Raw genomic sequence first — 17,399 nt, forward strand, 5'->3', positions numbered from 1 at the left:
GAGCATGGATGCATAGAACAAGAAAGAACAAGGACACTGCAGTCCCATTGCCCTGGGAGCCAGCCCCAGCTTCATGGCTCCTGGGGACCTCACAGAACATCGATAGAAGATCCTAGAACCACAACCCGTGGCAGGTGGTTTTGTTTCCCTGGGTTTGAAGGAAGCTCCACAGACAAGAGACCAGAGGAGACCAAGGCTTGGAAGCCACAGGGCCCCGTAGAAGGAGGGCATCCCCCCACCCTCCTCCTTCTTTATCCTCACTTTAAAGTCCAAGGTGAAGCTGGGCACGAGACAGGTAACCAACCATCTGAGTAAAGGTGAGTCTCCCAAGCCTTCCAAGAAATGCATGAGTTCAGAGGCAAGTGGACAGGTGGGAGTGTGGGGGAAGCTGAGGCCTGGGGCTTCCAGGCAGAGGAGAGGCTTCTCATATGCTAGGTCCATGGGCCCCTCCTCCCTCCTCTGGGCCCCTGAGGAATCCCTGTGACTGGCAGGTCCTCAAGCTACTAGCTCTGCCCCTGCCCTCAGCAGCCTTCAGGAGGTCCCGCCTTGACTAAGACTTTGTATTGCACTCTAGTAACAACCTGTCGGACCCACACGGGGTGGCACAGAAAAGAGGTGAGAATATGAGATTAATAGAGTGCTAGCAAGTGAATAGAAAATCCCAGGCAGCAGTTTCACATGAGCAGAAGAAGGAAACTTGAAATAGCTGCATGTGCTAAGGGCCAGTAAGTTCCTGAAAAATAGGATGAGGACCAAGCTGGCTACCACCAACCAGACACAACATGGCGCTGTATTTGATGTAGTTTCACCTAGGATCTCACTGTACGATCAGTAACATATGAAACCATACACCCACCAGTGCCAAGACAGCTCCAGGAACACCTGTATTTGGGCATAAATTGTGGCACCACGGTCTTGAGAAATCTTTACCTTTTCCTGGAATCTTCATGAATATACCCCTCTTTAGTTAAAGAAGCCCATAAAGGTCAGCCCCAAACCTTGTAGGGCATGAGACACTCTCTTGAGGACCCCCACATTCGCCTTCTTGAGTGAGTCCCTTTACTCTGCAAGAAATCTCCCTACGTTCATGACTTTTGGACTTGTCCTTAAATTGTTTTTGGGTAAGGTGTCAAGAGCCAGGAGAACACCTGGCACAGTGGCTCACTCCTATAATCCCAGCACTTTGGAATGCCAAGGCAGGTAGATCACCTGAAGTCGGGAGTTTGAGACCAGCCTGACCAACATGGAGAAACCTTGTCTCTACTAAAAATAGAAAATTAGCCAAGCGTGGTGGCACATGCCTGTAATCCCAGCTACTTGGGAGGCTGAGGCAGGAGAATTGCTTGAACCCGGGAGGCAGAGGTTGCGGTGAGCCGAGATCGCGCCATTGCACTCCAGCCTGGGCAACAAGAGTGAAACTCTGTCTCAAAAAAAAAAAGCCTGGAGAGGGGGTGAGGTCAATGTCCCACCGGTCTTTTAGGACCTCCCCTAGGCCACCAGTATCTGGAGGGGATTAGGGACACTGAGGATCAGGTCTCCAGCAGGGCCGTCCAGTGTGCCTGCAGAAGCAAGGTTGGTCACAGGCAGCCCAGGGCAGGGAGTGGGGTAGGGAGGCTGGGGCCAAAGCCCACTCACGTCTTCTAATTCCGAGTCTTCTACTATTTCCTCCGTGCTCATCCGGCACAGCCAGATCAGGTCACCCAAAGCAGTGACACCTCACGGCTACCAAGGCATGGGGCCAGAGAGAGATACAGAGTCAGGCATCACAAGCCCCCTCCAGGCTCAGCCCTGAATACAAAGATCAGGACTCAGCTGTCCCGGCCTGGATTGCAAAACTGGGCACCCTCTTCCCAGAGCTGGACCAGGCTGGGGCCAGGGGACTGCACTCACCTAGGGCATTGGCCCTCTAGGGGCAGAAGCTGCCCTGGTTCTTCTGGAAGGAACTCCTCTGCCAGGCAGATCACATGGGCTCTTAGCCAACAGCCAGGGTTGGGGCAACACAAGGGCCCCACTTCATCCCGTCCCAGGCAGCAGGCAGGTAAGAGACAAGGAGGGAGAGGGAGCTGGCAGCAAGCCCCTCTGTTCAACAGGCACTGTTCTGGGCATTATACAGCTCCATCCCGTGAGGCAGGGGTGACTGTTATTTGCATCTTATGGATGAGGAAATGGAGGTGAGGATTTAAAATCCTTGCCCGCTGGTACTAAGGTGGTGAACGTCCTGTGAGCATCAGCAGTGATTGAGTCACAGCCTCACCACTGCAGCCAGACCTGAACTTCCTTAGAAGGCGCCCATCGTCCATTATTTTATTAAGTGTTTCTTGGCTATCGTCTCTGTGCAGGAGTTTGTTCTACAGCAGTGACAAGAGCTGCCCTCGGGCAGTTTAGTGCAAAGGTTGGGGTGAGAGAGACTAATGAGAGCCATAAAGCACCTAGCAGGTGAGATAACAAGTATTCAGGAAAAGGAGCGCACGGGGAAGTACACAAGATGTGCAATTTTATTTTATATTTTTAGAGACAGTTTCTTGCTCTTTTGCCCAGGCTGTAGTGCAGTGGAGCCATCATATCTCACTGTAGCCTGCAACTCCTGAGCTCAAGCGATCCTCCCACCTCACCCTCCCCCGTAACTGGGACTACAGGCATGTGCCACCATGCCCGGCTTCTCAGAGCTGCAACTTTAAGTCGGGAGATAGGGAAGACCTCCCTGTGGAGGTGGCAGGTTATCAAGCCAGGTGTAGAGAAGAACCTTCCAATCAAAGGGAAAAGGCAGGTCGTGCTGTGCTCAGGAATGGCCAGAAATACTATCACCCCCATCTTAGAGACGGGGACAGGGCCGCAAAAGTGTCAGGGCGTTTCCTGGCTCCTCAATAGCTGGATCCGATGTCGTCTGGAGGATGAGCCGCCCTGCCTGGGGCGGACCTCCCCTGGAGCGCGAGGGTGCGCAGGGCGCACAGGCCTCTTGGGCCCCGGGTCCCTCTCAGGTTCAGGCTTGGCGTCAGCAAAGGGACCTGCGCGGTGCCCTGGGGCCGGGGAGGCCCGAAGGCCATCGCCCGTGCGGCGCGGCGGGTAGAAGTCCGGGCGGAGGTCGGGGTGCAGCGGGAGCAGGAGGCGCGCCTAGGGCGGGGGTGCCAGGCCCACTCCAATCGCGGCAGGGTACGGGGGAGTCAGGGAGGCTCCGGACAGGGGGCGGACCCCAAGCCCTCGCCTGCCTGCCGCAACCCTCCCCCCAGTCTCTTTCCTTACCCGAAGGGCGGACACCGCAGACCGCAAACCGGAAGCCGTGCAGGACCAGCACCATCTCCCTGGGTAGGAGAACAGGGGGTGTCCCTGTGAGCCCTGCCGCGCCCAACCTCGGGTCCCCTCCAATTCCACCCGAGAGGGGTCCTTACTCCTGGCTTCACCCTAGCCCCAGGCCCCACCCCTGAATGAAGTCACGCCCCCTGCACCTGCCCACCTCTGGACCCGCCTCCAGCCCAGGTACCCAGCTGTGCCCCCTCCTCTTCCTCCTGCGCTCCATCCGACCCCAGCGTGCCCAACAAGACCCCTACGCTGGCCCGCCTCTTGGATCATCACCTCCGCCCCAGCCAGCTCCTCCCAGAAGTTCCACCGCCAAGATTCCCGGGGAACCCGCTCCCCCTCACGCTCCTCCTCTGTGGCAGGCCCCGTCCCCGCTCTGGACTCCCCACCCATGTCACAAGCCTGCCCACTCCCTCTCATCAGACCTGGGCCTAGCGGGGTCCGCATCCTCCAGGAAGCCTTCCTCCGGGCACAGAGACCCTTCGTGTCTCACCAGGAGTGCAATGACCAGATTTGGCTCACTGCAACCTCTGCCCGTGCCCCCCTGCCCCATGTTTCAAGCGATTCTCCTGCCTCGGCCTTTCGAGTAGCTGTAATTACAGGCATGTGCCACCATGCCCACCTAATTTTTGTATTTTTAGTACAGACGGGGTTTCCTCATGTTGGCCAGGCTGGTCTCGAACTCTTGACCTCAAGAGATCTGACTGCTTCAGCCTCCCAATGTGTTGGGATTACAGGCATGAGCCACCACGCCAGACCTGGGCCCTGCCTTTTGTGTGGCCCTCATTGTGCTGCTGGACCTGACAAGCAGGACTGACAGTGAACCCCACGTAAAAGTGGCCCTGATGACGGAGGTTCAGGCCGTAGAGCAGGTAGACGCTGAAGAAGCGCCCGGCCTAGCCGCCACCCCTGTGGAACCCTTTGAATTTTAGGAAATTCTCGTTAAACACACTTCTGGTTCAGCACCGACATCAAGAAGAGAGCCTCACCAGCACCTCGAAACCCGCTTTGTCCCTCCCTGGTTCCTCCCCCTGGGTGCCCACTATGCTGCTGTCTCACCCATCTGTAGTTCAGCACAGCAGCCCCTGTAGGACACCTGGCTGATCGGGTCACAGTCCTGCTGGGCCCTTGGGCTCACACAGGAACTGAGGGCTCCCAGGTGCTCCTCCAACAGCTCAGTGCAGCCTGCTGGGGGGTCAGGGCCAGCACCTGTCCTGGGCCTCAGGCCTCCCTTCCTTCCCACAGCTGCCAAGATCGCGGGTCTCTACGATGACTCGGAGCCACCCCAGAAGACCGTGCGCAGAGGGGTGCTGATGACCCTGCTGCAGCAGTCGGCCATGACTCTGCCCCTGTGGATCGGGAAGCCTGGTGACAAGTGAGGGCAGCAGCTGCAAGGGAGGGACTGGTGCCCAGGGGCTGGGACTGACCCTTTTTTCCACTCACAGGCCCCCACCCCTCTGTGGGGCCATCCCCGCCTCAGGAGACTACGTGACCAGACCTGGAGACAAGGTGGCTGCACAGGTGAAGGCCGTGGATGGGGATGAGCAGTGGATCCTGGCGGAGGTGATCAGTTACAGCCACACCACCAACAAGTGAGTGACACCAGCCCCGGGGCTGCTGTCTGGTCCCTGCACATGCCTGGGTTGCCACTCTGTTTCCCGTCTGCACAGTAGGAGAAAAGTTCCACAGAGGGTGCTGTGGGCGGGGCCGGCTGTGCAGGGAGCACCGGGTCCTCGCCCTGACCTGTCCTCCACACTCCCCAACAGGGACTGTTCCCCTGGCTGCATCCTGCATTTTCCTCTTTTTGTCCACAGGTATGAGGTAGATGACAACGATGAAGAAGGCAAAGAGTGAGTGTCCAGGCCAGGGCAGGGCATGGAGCCTGGGGGCAGCCTAACAGCTGGGAGGGAGCATCCCCACCCGACCACAGGTTGACACAAGTCCCTCTACAGCCAGGAGACACACCCTGAGCTGGCGCCGGATCATCCCGCTGCCCCAGTGGAAGGCCAACCCCAAGACAGACCCTGAGGCCTTGTTTGGGCAAGGGCAGGGCATGGAACTTGGGCAAGGCAGGAGAGGTAATCAAGGAGAAAACCACCTTCTCAGGATGCTGCGACCTTGGTGACAGCACGGCCAACACAGTAAGCCTCAGCATTCGCCTGGTCACTGAGTTCAAGCAAAGCTGTCTTCAGTAGGGACTTTCCCTTTGGAGAACATGTGCATTTTCATTTTACCTGTCCTCAAACTGACCCTTTGCTCATTTTAATAGTAAAAACCACATCCCTGGGTGGAGATTTAAAATGCTAATGAGACATGAGTCCTAGGAACAAGCATGTATAGCAAACGCCCATGTGCACCCAGAGGACCACCCAGAACGTGCTTACTAGTGACGCCTCTTCCCACCCATTATGAACAGTTGTGTAAGACTCCCATAAAGGGAGTTTTTCCTGCAGTAATCAACACTGTCCCACCCTGAGGAGCAGCCCATTCTGAACTCACTCAAGGTGTATTGTCTATTCTGCACTTAACTTTCAAAATACTGTTTTTCTTTTGCAATAAGTTACCATGTGCTGCACTTCTTTTGCTGTGGCTGTGTGTCTCTTGTTTAAATTATTTTATTTTATTTATTTATTATTATTATTAATTTTTATTTTTAGATAGTGTCTCGCTCTGTGGCCTAGGCTGGAGTGCAATGGCCCAATCTCGACTCACTGCAACCTCTGAGTCCTGGGTTCAAGCGATTCTCCTGCCTCAGCCTCCCGAGTAGCTGGGATTACAGGACTCACCACCATGCCTGGCTAATTTTGTATATTAGTAGAGATGGAGTTTCATCATGTTGGCCAGGCTGGTCTCGAACTCCGACCTCAGGTGATCCACTCACCTCAGCTTCCCAAAGTGCTGAGATTACAGGTGTGAACCACCGCACCCTGCCTGCTTAATTTATTTTAAGCCAAGAAGGCAAGAACTCAGGTATCACAACAGCCGTCAAGCTGGGAAGGAGTGTCCCCAGACACAGATTGACACAACCCCCAGGAGACACACCATGAGCTGGCAGTCACAGCCTCCATGGAAGGTCCACCCCCAGATGGACCCCACGGCCTTGTTCCAGAAGGAGCAGCTCATGTTGGCCCTGTAACCCCAGACCACTTGCTTCTTCCGTGCCCTGATCCATGTGCCCCCACAGCGGGTAAAGCAGCCTCCAGGGGAGAGGTGGAAAGGTCATTGGTGACACCAGGAATAGGCTGATTAGACAGGCTAGGGGTCCTCTTCCTTGTCCCCCTTGTCCTCATCTCTCAAGCTAATGGGACCTGCCAGCAGGCCTCCCTCTTCCACTCCAGCCCCAAAGGCCACTGTCCCCTTGCCAGCCCTGGCAGCCTTGACAAGCCTCAAGTCAGCGCCTTCCCTTCTGCAGCCCCAGGAGAACCAGCTCTGAGATGGGAAGCTCCTGCCCTGAGCCCACAGCTCCTGCCCCCTTGTGCTCCTGGTGACATGGGACACAAGCCACCTGAGGCCAGGATCCCTGCCTGCCGCCCTCTGGGCTGCCCTCGGTCCTCTGAACACAGAGTCCCTGAAAGGCAGCAGACCCTCCAGCTATGGCCCCACTAGGGAAGTCAGCACCTCTTCTTCTCCCCACCTTTTTCACTGCTGTGGGCCTCCAGCCACTGAGAAAAGAGCAGTAGCAGCAGGGACTGGGCCAAGACTTCTTGACTCCAGAGTGAACAATGGTGGGAGTGGCTGAGAGCCCACAGCCCAGAGGCTCCTGTGGTCTAGTCTAGGGGAAGGGGGTGCCTGTCCTGGCCTGGGGGTCTCTGAGCAGCCCCTCCTGTCTGCCTGCCCCACAGCTCCAGGATGACTGCTTGGTCCTGTTTGAAGACACCTTCTATGCAGATGGCTATTCCCCTCCCCTCAATGTGGCCCTGAAGTACGTGGTGGCTTGTAAGGAGCCCAAGAAAAAGTGACACCGCCCAGCAGACTCGCCATCCCCCAACGACACAGGGCAGGACAGCAGTGGACGTGCTGGGATTAAACACATTCCCCCTCCACTCGTCTCCTGGGTTTTACTTCTCCAGACCCTCTCCCCTCTCCAAACAGGGCAAGTTGAGGAGCTGGAGTGGGGAGGTGGCCGTATTTGGCCCTAGTGGGCGATCACTCTTTCAGCTCAGGGTTTGTCTTGGCTTGGAAAAGAGACTCTGCATTGAACACAAATCATAATTGTGTTGTTGTTGTTGTTGTTGTTGTTGTTGTTTTAAGACTGAGTCTTGCTCTGTCGCCCAGGCTGGAGTGCAGTGGCGTGATCCCGATTCAGTGAAACCTCCACCTCACGGATTCAATCGATTCTCCCACCTCAGCCTCCGTAGTAGCTGGGATTACAGGCGCCCATCATCATTCCCAGCTAATTTTTGTATTTTTAGTAGAGATGGGGTTTTGCCATGTTGGCCGGGCTGGTCTTGAACTCCTGACCTCAAGTGATCTGCCAGGCTGAAGTGCTGAAATTACAGGCATAAGCCACCGAGCCCAGGTCAAATACTAACTTAATTTAATTTAATTATTTATTTATTTTCAAGACAGAGTTTTGCTCTTATGCCCAGGCTGGAGTGAAGTGTCGCAATCTTGGCTCACTGCAACGTCCATCCCTGGGTTCAAGCCATTCTCTTGCCTCAGCCTCCAGAGTAGCTGAGGTTACAGGTGCCTGCCACCATGCCCGGCTAATTTTATTTATTTATTTATTTATTTATTTGTTTGTTTATTTTTAGTAGAGACAGGGTTTCACCATGTTGGCCAGATTGGTCCTGAATCATAATTTATTTTAATTAAATTGTATTTTATTTATTTCTCAAGTAAGTTTCACTCTGTCCCTGAGGCCTTGAGTGGATTAGCCCAGTCACGGCCAACTGCAGCCACAACTTCCCTGGCTCAGGCGATCCTCCTGCCTTCATTTGCCAAGTACTTGGAACTACAGGTGCCCACCACCACATACAGATAATTTTCTCAAATTTTTGTAGGGACGACGTCTTGTAATGTTGACCAGGCTGGTCCCAACCTCCGGTCCTCCAGTGATCCTCTGGCCTCAACTTCTCAAATTGCTGGGATTACAGGCATGAGCCACCCTGCCTGGCCCATAAATGATATTTTATTCTCTTTTCAAAAATTGATTTTATTTTGTTATTTTTTTTTTTTTTTCAACAGAATCTCACTATGTTGCCCAGGTTGGTCTTGAACTCCTGGGCTCAAATGATCCTCCCATCTCAGCCTCCTAAATTGCTGGGATTACAGACATGACCTACCGTCCCTGGCCCTCAATTCATATTTTATTCTTGAGCCGCTTGGTCAGGCTTGATTCTCACACTCCCTCTGCAGTGACCCCAGGAGCCCCTCTCACAGCTCAGAGCGGAAGCTGAGGCTGCAGCCTGCCATCTTCTCCGCATAGTCTGCATCGAAGCGCTCATTCTGCGTCACGGTGAAGGTGGTCTTCCAGTTCCCAGCCATGCCTGGGGGAGGAAGGCAGGGAGCAAAGCTGGAGTCTCATCCCAGGGGAGACCCCGAGTGCCTATGGTGAGGCTCCAGCTGCTGCTCCCACCCACCCCAAACCCCCGTGCTGGCTGGCACCCACCTTTCCTCATGAAGGGGGAGATGCTGTGGTCCATGAGCTCCTGGGGGACAGTGGTGTAGTTGGTCATAGGGTTCTTCTTCATCTCCTTGAACGACGTCTGCTGAACCATGAGGTCCACGGTCTCCTCTGGCAGAGAGCGCCCCACAAACTCCAGGATCTTTTGAATCTCCCTTTTGGGGTTCTGAGCAGCAGAGGGCTCCTCAGTGGAGGCTAGGATTGCTGATTCAAGAAAATAAAAGGGGTCCCCTTCTCTAACCTCAGAGGTGATCTGGCCACTTCTAGAAACCCTGAAGAGACAGCTCCTCGACCCCTGGGGTCCTAGTCCCTGGGGTAAAAAGAATTGCTCTCTGCCCTGTGATCCCATCGTGAGCTGGGATGGGTGATGATAGGGATAATCTTCTTATGTGAGTGTGGCCCTGGGTGGCACACCCTTTGGTGAGGATAAGCAATAGGACTAAGTATCTGATCCGTGGCCACCCACGCAGCTGACTCAGGTGCAGGAGATGAGAGCTGTGGAGGGCCCGCTGCCAGGTGGTGCTGCAGTGGGGAGGCCTAGGCCAGGGACGCAGGATGGGGAATCCGGGCCTGCTGTGTGGGCTGCCCAGGGAGGGGGCTGGGTGGCTTTGGCAGGTCCCTGCGAAGTGCCTGCCCCCAGGTGTCACATGGAGGGAAGCATCACAGGTGGTCTCACCTCCTTTGTGTCTTCATAGAAGAGGTAGAGAACGGTGAGTGCGGCTCAGCTCCCACCACTCCTGCACGTGCTGGTACCAGGACCCGTAGGACACTGGAGAAGCGGGCAGGGGGCACCGACACAGGGTTGCTGTGCATTGTAGCCACCACCCCTCGGCTCCACACCCTCCTTCCTCCCATCAAACCCACCTTCTCTGGCCATGAACTTCTCCAGAAAGCTGTCCCAGGTCCCAGGCTCAGGGTACACCTTGGCCATGTGGTAGAAGTGATAGTAGGAAACCGCCACATCCTTCGCGTTGCGGGCAACATAGACCACCTGCAGGGGCAGAGGTCCCCACCCCAGCACCATCACCACACAGCCCACCCCAGGCCAGCTCATCTCTTGGATTGGCAAAGGAGGAACCTGAGGCTTAGCGGCTGACCTGCTTGAGATCTTATGGCACAGGTAGGGCCAAATTGGGTTTTGAACCCTGCTCAGATGTCAAAGTCTGGTCTGGTCCCTGGATCCATATTCTACACTAATGTAATCTGCATAAATGCTCTCACACCCCAATTTGGAGCAAGGCATGCCCACTCCCCTCCAGCCCCCTCCTCAGTGGGCCCGCGAGCACCCACAAGCTGTCTCAGGCAGACCCTGAAGAGTCTTGTGTTTGTGGTCATCAGACCCTTGCCAGAGCAAGAAGCAGATGGTGTCTCCGCTGAAGATGAGACCAGGCTGAAGGAAGAGGTGCGACCTTCCCAGAAGAACAGGACCAAAGCTGGGCTGCGCCGGAGCCTCCTTCCTGGATTCCTATTCCCCACATCTGGATGTTTTTTGTTCTTTTTGTTTTGTTTCTTTCTTTGAGTCGGGGTCTCTCTCTGTCACACAGGCTGGAATGCAGTGGTGTGATCATGGCTCACTGCAGCCTCAAACTTCTGGGCTGGGTGATCCTCCCACATCAGTCTCCCAAGAAGCTGATACCACAGGCACATGCTACCACACGTGGCTTTTTTTTTTTTTTTTTGGAGCGGGGGAAGAGACTGCATCTCTATATGGCCCATGCTGGTTTCCAACTCCTGGCCTCAAGTCAGCCTCCCGCCTTGGACTCCCAAAGTGCTGAGCTGACAGGCATAAGCCACTGTGCCCGGCCTCACCTTGACCTGATCTAACAGAGTCTGGGGGAGTAGGGCCAAGGGCAGGTGTGTCTTGATGAGCCATGGGGCCAGTGTTTCTTTCAGAGTCTCCATCCCTGAGTAGTGGGTCAGGGAAGGTCTGGTGAGCTGAAAGCCCCAGCCCTGTCTTCCTCCACTCCCCTTGCACCCAGGACACACTCACACACCTGAGGGAATCCCTGGGGCTTTGAACTCAAGGAAGGGCACCCGCATGAAGATGGGAGCTCGGTGACACTTCTCCAGGTCACTGCCCTGGTAGATCATGTCCAGTATCTGGCTCACCCAGGTGGTGCCTGGAGAGGGAGGGAGATGGGAGGTGAGCAGGCTGAGGGCACGACCTCACTGACCAAGGTGGGGACTGCCGCCTGGGAGAGGGTGGGTGGCCCTCTTCACCTACTGGACTTGGGGTAGGTGCTGATGAGCAGATCATCAGGCTGGGCTTGGAAGCTCTGCAGGGGCCCCAGTGCCTCTGCAAAGTACTTGATGAGCGGGACCCCATTCACGTACTCCAGTGGTGGGTGGGAGGTGTCCTGGATCAGCTCCATGTTCCTGCATCAGGGGCCAGAGCCAGGCCCATTCCCTTAACACCATCACAACAGCAAGAAGGTGGAATTCTTGCTTTCAGGGAAGTCACTGAGGCCTAGGGAGGCTGAGTGACTTGCTCGTGCTCACAAAGCCAGTCAGTGGTGGGGCTGGGGCTGAAAACCAGGTCGGGCTCTAATGCGGTGGTTCCCCAGCCTGGCTGCACCTTTCATTCACCTGCAGAGCTGTTCAAAATCCCAGGGCCTGGGCCATGGTGCAGACCAGTGAAAGCACCCTCGTGGGGCAGGAGGCCCAGATATCAGGGTGTGTGAAGGTCTCCAGGAGAGTCCAGCTGCACTGAGGAAGCTCTAGGACCTGCCTGTGCTGTCTCCCTGCCAGCCAGCGCCCTTTGTCTCACCATTTCCTGCTGTGACCCCCCAGCCTCCACCCAGTGGGCTCCTCTCCCCAGTGCTCCCCTCCTTGAGCCCCTGAACCCCTCACATGTGGAAACCTCCCAGGCTGGCCAGGCCTGTGATCCACCTGCCCGGCCACAGTCCATCTGGGCTCCAGGACAACCATGGTCCATTGAGCAACTGAGCTGGTATTGGGAGCCAGAGCTGGTGTGGGAATGAACAAAACTCTGATGATTCTGCAGAATGAGGAGGGGACACCGTGGCTCATGCCTGTAATCCCAGAGCTTTGGAAGCCCAGTGGGGAAGAATCACTTGAGCCTTGGAATTTGAGACCAACTTGGGCAATACAGCAAGACCCCATCTCTAGAAAAAAATATATTTAAAACTGAGCTGGGCAGCCAGGTGCGGAGGCTCACACCTGTAATCCCAGCATTTTGGGAGGCCGAGGTGGGCGGATCACCTGAGGTCGGGAGTTTGAGACCAGCCTGACCAACATGGAGCAACCCCTTCTCTACGAAAAATACAAAATAAGCAGGGCGTGATAGCACATGCCTGTAATCCCAGCTCCTTGGGAGACTAAGGCAGAAGAGTCGCTTGAACCCGGGAGGCGGATGTTGCAGTGAGCTGTATCACGCCATTGCATTCCAGCCTGAGCAACACGAGCAAAACTCCGTCTCAAAAAAATAAAAAATAAATTAAAAATAAGTTTAAAAAATTAGCTGGGCATGGTGGCTCTCTCCTATACACCCAGCTATCAGGGAGGCTGAGGCGTGATTATCGTGTGAGCCCATGATTTTGAAGCTGCAGTGAGCTACAATTTGACCACTGCACTCCACCCTGGGTGTCAGAGCCAAGCCCTGTCTCAAAAAAACAAAAATAAAAAAGAAGGAAGGGAAGCCAGGCTGGAGCACCCCTAGTGAAACTGGATATCCGTGGGGAAACAGCCAGTATGGCAGAGGCCTTGGCTGCTGGAATGTTGGCTCCGAAAGCTGAGCAGGGTGAGGGCGCCCTGGGCTATTCCACTCTGGTACTCACCTGAGCTCTCTGGAATTTTGCTCCCTTGCCCTGGTGGCTGAGTGTGGGGAGTGTGGAGCTGTTGTCTGCCCTGTGGGTGTGATAGGTCTAATGTGGGAGGGATCCGGAGTCAGGAGCAGACTTGGGTTTGCTCCCGGAAGGAAGGGGTGGGGTTGAGAGCGAGGGAGCTTCTCCCTTAGCCTCCTTAGCACCACAGCTGCAGCCAAGCTTAGAGTGATCTGCAAAGCCAAGATGTGAGTTCAGTGTTTAGTTGTGATTACAAAACACAAGAATAAAAGGCAAAAGAGCCCAATGTATCATTAATTAATTTATTTATTTTGGGATGGAGTCTTGATCTGTCGCCCAGGCTGGAGTACGGTGGCATGATCTCAGCTCACTGTAACCTCCACCTCCTGGGTTCAAGCAATTCTCCTGCCTCAGCCTCCTGAGTAGCTGGGATTACAGGCATCCGCCACCACACCTGGCTAATTTTTGTATTTTTAGTAGAGGCGGGGTTTCACCATGTTGGTCAGGCTGGTCTTGAACTCCTGACCTCAGGTGATCCGCCTGCCTCGGCCTCCCAAAGTGCTGGGATTACAGGCATGAGCCACTGCTCCTGGCTGTTTTCTTTATTTTTTGAGCTGTCACCGAGCTCTTGAGCTGCCCTCTGAACTCTATCCTGCAGGGCAGGCCAACAGAAGAGCTTTTTCTAATTGACCCAGCCAAGGGAAGTGAGCCGGTGAGTGGGGAAAAATGGGTACCCACTAGACAGAAACGGGGCAGGTCATGTTTCCCAGGGCAGTCTTGAAGGTGCCAATGCTTCTAGTCCAGTGCAGCCTGCATGCAAGCCCCCAGCAGCCCAGGCATTCCAGGCTCTGACCACAAGGCCAGTCTGGAGTAATATGTGTGGGCAGAGTTGAAGGGGCAGCGGTGGAGCAGAGCATGGATGCATAGAACAAGAAAGAACAAAGACACTGGAGTCCCATCACCCTGGGAGCCAGCCCCAGTTTCATGGCTCTCGGGGGAACTTACAGAGCATCACTAGAAGATCCTAGAAAAACAGCAGGCTGTGGCAGGTGCTTTTGTTTCCCTGGGTTTGAAGGAGGCTCCACAGACAAGAGACCAGAGGAGGCTGAGGTTTGGAAGCCACAGGGCCCCGTGGAAGGAGGGCATCCCCCCACCCTCCTCCTTCTTTGTCTTCACTATTTAAAGTTCAAGGTCAAGCTGGGGCCAGGCATGGTGGCTCACGCCTGTAATCCCAGCACTTTGGGAGGCCAAGGCGGGTGGATCACGAGGTCAGGAGTTCAAGACCAGCCTGGCCAACATGGTGAAACCCTGTCTCTACTACAAATACAAAAATTAGCCAGGCATGGTGGTGGGCACCTGTAAACCCAGCTACTGGGGGGGGGTGCTGAGGCAGGAGAATTGCTTGAACCCAGGAGGCGGAGATTGCAGTGAGCTGAGATCATGCCACTGCACTCCAGCCTGGGTGACGCAGCATGACTCCAACTCGAAAAAAAAAAAAAGGTCAAGCTGGGCACGAGACAGGTAACCATTTGAGTAAAGGTGAGTCTCCCAAGCCTTCCAAGAATTGCGTGAGTTCAGAGGCAAGCGGGCAGGTGGGAGTGTGGGAGAAGCTGAGGCATCCAGCTTCCAGGCAGAGGAGAAGCTGCTCACATGCTAGGGCCACAGGCCCCTCCTCCCTCCTCTGGAAGCCCCTTGACTGGCAGGACCACGGGCAACTAGCTCTGCCCCCACCCTCAGCAACCAACAGAAGGCACCCTTGACTCAGACTTTGTATTGCACTCCAGTAAAAAGCTCCAGACCTGCAGTGGGTGGCATAGAAAAAAGGTGGGAGGGGGATTACACAGCTCAATCCTGTGAGGCAGGGGCGACTATTATTCACATCTTAGAGATGAGGAAATCGAGGTGGGGGGGTTAAAATCCTTGCCCCCAGGGACTAAGCTGGCCAATGTCCTGTGAGCATGAGCAGTGATTGATTGAGTCACAGCCTCGCCACTGCAGCCAGATCTGAACTTCCTCAAAGCTGAGCAACCCCCGCCAGGTCACTGAATCTCTGCAGGGCAAGCCCTTTACTGGCTCACAGTAGAGGCCAGGACCATCGTCTGTTATTTTATTAACTGTTTCTTGGCCATCGGCTCTATGTGGGACTTTGTTCTACAGCAGTGACAAGAGCTGCCCTCAGGCAGTTTAGTACACAGGTTCGGAAGGGGTTTAATGAGATGCATAAAATTTGTAGTATGGCAGACAATAATAAGGGTTCAGGAAAGGGGGGCGGGCAGGGAAGTGCACAAGAAAGAGCCGCAATTTTATTGTATTTTATTTTTTTAGAGACAGGGTCTTGCTGTTTCCCCCAGGCTGGAGTGCAATGGAGTGATCATAGCTCACTGCAGCCTCTAACTCCTGGGCTCAAGCGATCCTCCCACCTCAGCCTCCCCCGTAGCTGGGACTACAGGCATATGCCACCATGCCCGGCTTCTCAGAGCTGCAATTTTAAATCGGGAGCCAGGGAAGACCTCCCTGTGGAGGTGGCAGGTTATCAAGACTGAAGGTGTAGAGAAGAACCTTCCAGTCAAAGGGAAAAGGCAGGTCCTGCTGTGCTCAGGAATGGCCAGAAGAACTATCATCCCCATCTTAGAGATGTGGACAGGGCCGCAACAGTGTCAGGGCGTTTCCTGGCTCCTCAACAGCAGGATCCGAAGTCGTCTGGAGGATGAGCCGCTCTGCCTGAGGCGGACCTCCGCTGGAGCGCGCGGGCGCGCAGGGTGCACACAGCCGTCTTGGACCCCGGGACCGGCTCAGGCTCAGGCTCGGCGTCAGCAAAGGGACCTGCGCGGCGCCCTGGGGCGGAGGAGGCCCGAAGGGCAGTGGCCAGTGCGATGCGGCTGATGGAGGTCGGGGCGCAACGGGACCGGGAGGCGCGCCCAGGGCGGGGGTGCCAGGCCCACTCCAACCGCGGCGGGGTTGGAGTCAAGGCGGCTCCGGGCAGGGGTCGGACCCCAAATCCAGGCCACACGCCGCCGCCCGGTCTTCTTCCTTACCCGAAGGGCGGCCACGGCGGATGGGAAGCCGTGCACGACGAGCACAATCTGCATGGGGAGGAGAACAGGAATGTTCCTGTGAGCCCCGCCGCGCCCTACCGCCAGCGCAGCCCGGCGCCGCGGGTCCCCTCCTATCCCACCGGAGAACGGGGTCCTCATTCCCAGCTTCAGCCGAGCCCTGGCCCCGCAACTGCCTGAAGGCACGCCCCCTGCACCTGCCCACCTCAGGTCCCGCCTCCAGCCCAGGTACCCACCTGTTCTCCTTTCTCTCCCTCCTGCGCTCCACCCGACCCCAGCATGCCCACCAAGACCCCTGCGCTGGACCCCAGCCTGGATCATCACCCTCGCCTCACCCAGCTCCTCCCCAGAGTTCCACCGCCGAGACTCCCAGGGCACCGCCTCCCCGTTAGGCTCCTCCCCTGCGACAGGCTCCCCCCACCCGGCCTCGCCCGGGACGTCCCGCGCCATGTCACAGGCCTAGTGGGTCCCTCTCAGCAGGCTTGTGCCCCCCGGTTCCGCCTCCTCCAGGGAGCCTTCCTCCGGGCACAGAGACCCTCCCCCTCTTATCAGGGACCTCGGCCAATGGTCCGCCAAGCCCCGCCTTTTTTGCGGCCACCATTGTGCTGCTGGACGAACAGGGTTGACAGTGAACCCCACGTAGACAGCGCCCGGGTACCAGGGATTCAGGCAGTAGAGCAGCTGGACGCTGAAGAAGCACCCGGCCTCGCCCCGATTCCCGCGGGACCCTTCGAATTTTAGGAACTTTTCACTAACGAAACACACTTCTGTGTCAGCACCGACATCAAGAAGAGAACCTCACCAGCACCTCAGAACCCGCTTTGTCCCTCCCTGGTTCCTTCCCCTGGGTGCCTGGTGTGCTGCCGTCTCTCACTCGGGAGCTGGGGGCTCCCAGGTGCTCCTCCAACAGCTCAGTGCAGCATGCTGGTGGGTCAGGGCCGGCACCTGTCCCTGGGGCCTCAGGCCTCCCTTCCTTCCCACAGCGGCCGAGATCTCGGGTCTCTACAATGACTCGGAGCCACCCCGAAAGACCATGTGCAGAGGGGTGCTGATGACCCTGCTGCAGCAGTCGGCCATGACCCTGCCCCTGTGGATCGGGAAGCCTGGTGACAAGTGAGGGCAGCAGCTGCAAGGGAGGGGCTGGTGCCCAGGGGCTGGGACTGACCCTTTGTTCCACTCACAGGCCCCCACCCCTCTGTGGGGCCATCCCTGCCTCAGGAGACTACGTGGCCAGACCTGGAGACAAGGTGGCTGCCCGGGTGAAGGCCGTGGATGGGGATGAGCAGTGGATCCTGGCCGAGGTGGTCAGTTACAGCCATGCCACCAACAAGTGAGTGACACCAGCCTTGGGGCTGCTCTCTGACCCTCCTGTCCGCCTGCCCCACAGCCCCAGGATGACCACTCTATCCTGTTTGAAGACACCTCCTATGCAGACGGCTACTCCCCTCACCTCAGTGTGGCCCAGAGGTACCTGACAGCTTCTAAGGAGCCCAAGAAAAAGTGATGCTGCCCGGCGGACTCGACGTCCTCCACCATCTTGGGGCAGGACAGCAGAGGATGTGCTGGGATTAAACAGACATCCCCCCTCCACACGTCTCCTGGGTTTTACTTCTCCAAACCCTT

The 17,399-nt window shown here is 56.2% G+C and overlaps 2 protein-coding genes and 2 pseudogenes across 2 annotated transcripts; 2 read left to right on the forward strand and 2 right to left on the reverse strand.

Moving 5' to 3' along the window:
• Positions 1-1,529: 1,529 nt before the first annotated feature.
• On the reverse strand, positions 1,530-16,561 carry LOC129050881 (structure-specific endonuclease subunit SLX1-like; annotated as a pseudogene).
• LOC134760444 (SAGA-associated factor 29-like) lies at positions 2,878-5,868 on the forward strand. The gene is made up of 7 exons (XM_063717814.1): positions 2,878-2,882; positions 2,979-3,063; positions 3,150-3,303; positions 4,540-4,669; positions 4,740-4,886; positions 5,109-5,144; positions 5,247-5,868. The coding sequence occupies exons 1-7, from the start codon at positions 2,878-2,880 to the stop codon at positions 5,320-5,322; spliced, it is 633 nt and encodes a 210-aa protein (XP_063573884.1). The 3' UTR covers positions 5,323-5,868.
• Positions 8,543-11,292, reverse strand: LOC100462166 (sulfotransferase 1A1-like; annotated as a pseudogene).
• LOC100436472 (SAGA-associated factor 29) lies at positions 16,265-17,364 on the forward strand. Its single transcript, XM_054533774.2, has 2 exons — positions 16,265-16,889; positions 16,960-17,364. Exons 1-2 carry the CDS (start codon positions 16,810-16,812, stop codon positions 17,108-17,110), a joined length of 231 nt encoding a protein of 76 aa, XP_054389749.1. The 5' UTR covers positions 16,265-16,809; the 3' UTR covers positions 17,111-17,364.
• Positions 17,365-17,399: the final 35 nt, after the last annotated feature.

This window comes from Pongo abelii, chromosome 18 (genome assembly GCF_028885655.2).
Source record: "Pongo abelii isolate AG06213 chromosome 18, NHGRI_mPonAbe1-v2.0_pri, whole genome shotgun sequence".
Taxonomy (NCBI): Eukaryota; Metazoa; Chordata; class Mammalia; order Primates; family Hominidae; genus Pongo; species Pongo abelii.

What these genes read in the sequence shown, in the direction of transcription:
- LOC134760444 (XM_063717814.1), top strand. An exon ending in GACCAGCACCATCTCCCTGG is followed by an intron (nt 3,304 to 4,539) that starts GTAGGAGAACAG and finishes TCCTTCCCACAG; the next exon opens with CTGCCAAGATCGCGGGTCTC. An exon ending in ATCGGGAAGCCTGGTGACAA is followed by an intron (nt 4,670 to 4,739) that starts GTGAGGGCAGCA and finishes TTCCACTCACAG; the next exon opens with GCCCCCACCCCTCTGTGGGG.
- LOC100436472 (XM_054533774.2), top strand. Translation starts at nt 16,810, where the DNA reads ATGTGCAGAGGGGTGCTGATGACCCTGCTGCAGCAGTCGGCCATGACC. An exon ending in ATCGGGAAGCCTGGTGACAA is followed by an intron (nt 16,890 to 16,959) that starts GTGAGGGCAGCA and finishes TTCCACTCACAG; the next exon opens with GCCCCCACCCCTCTGTGGGG.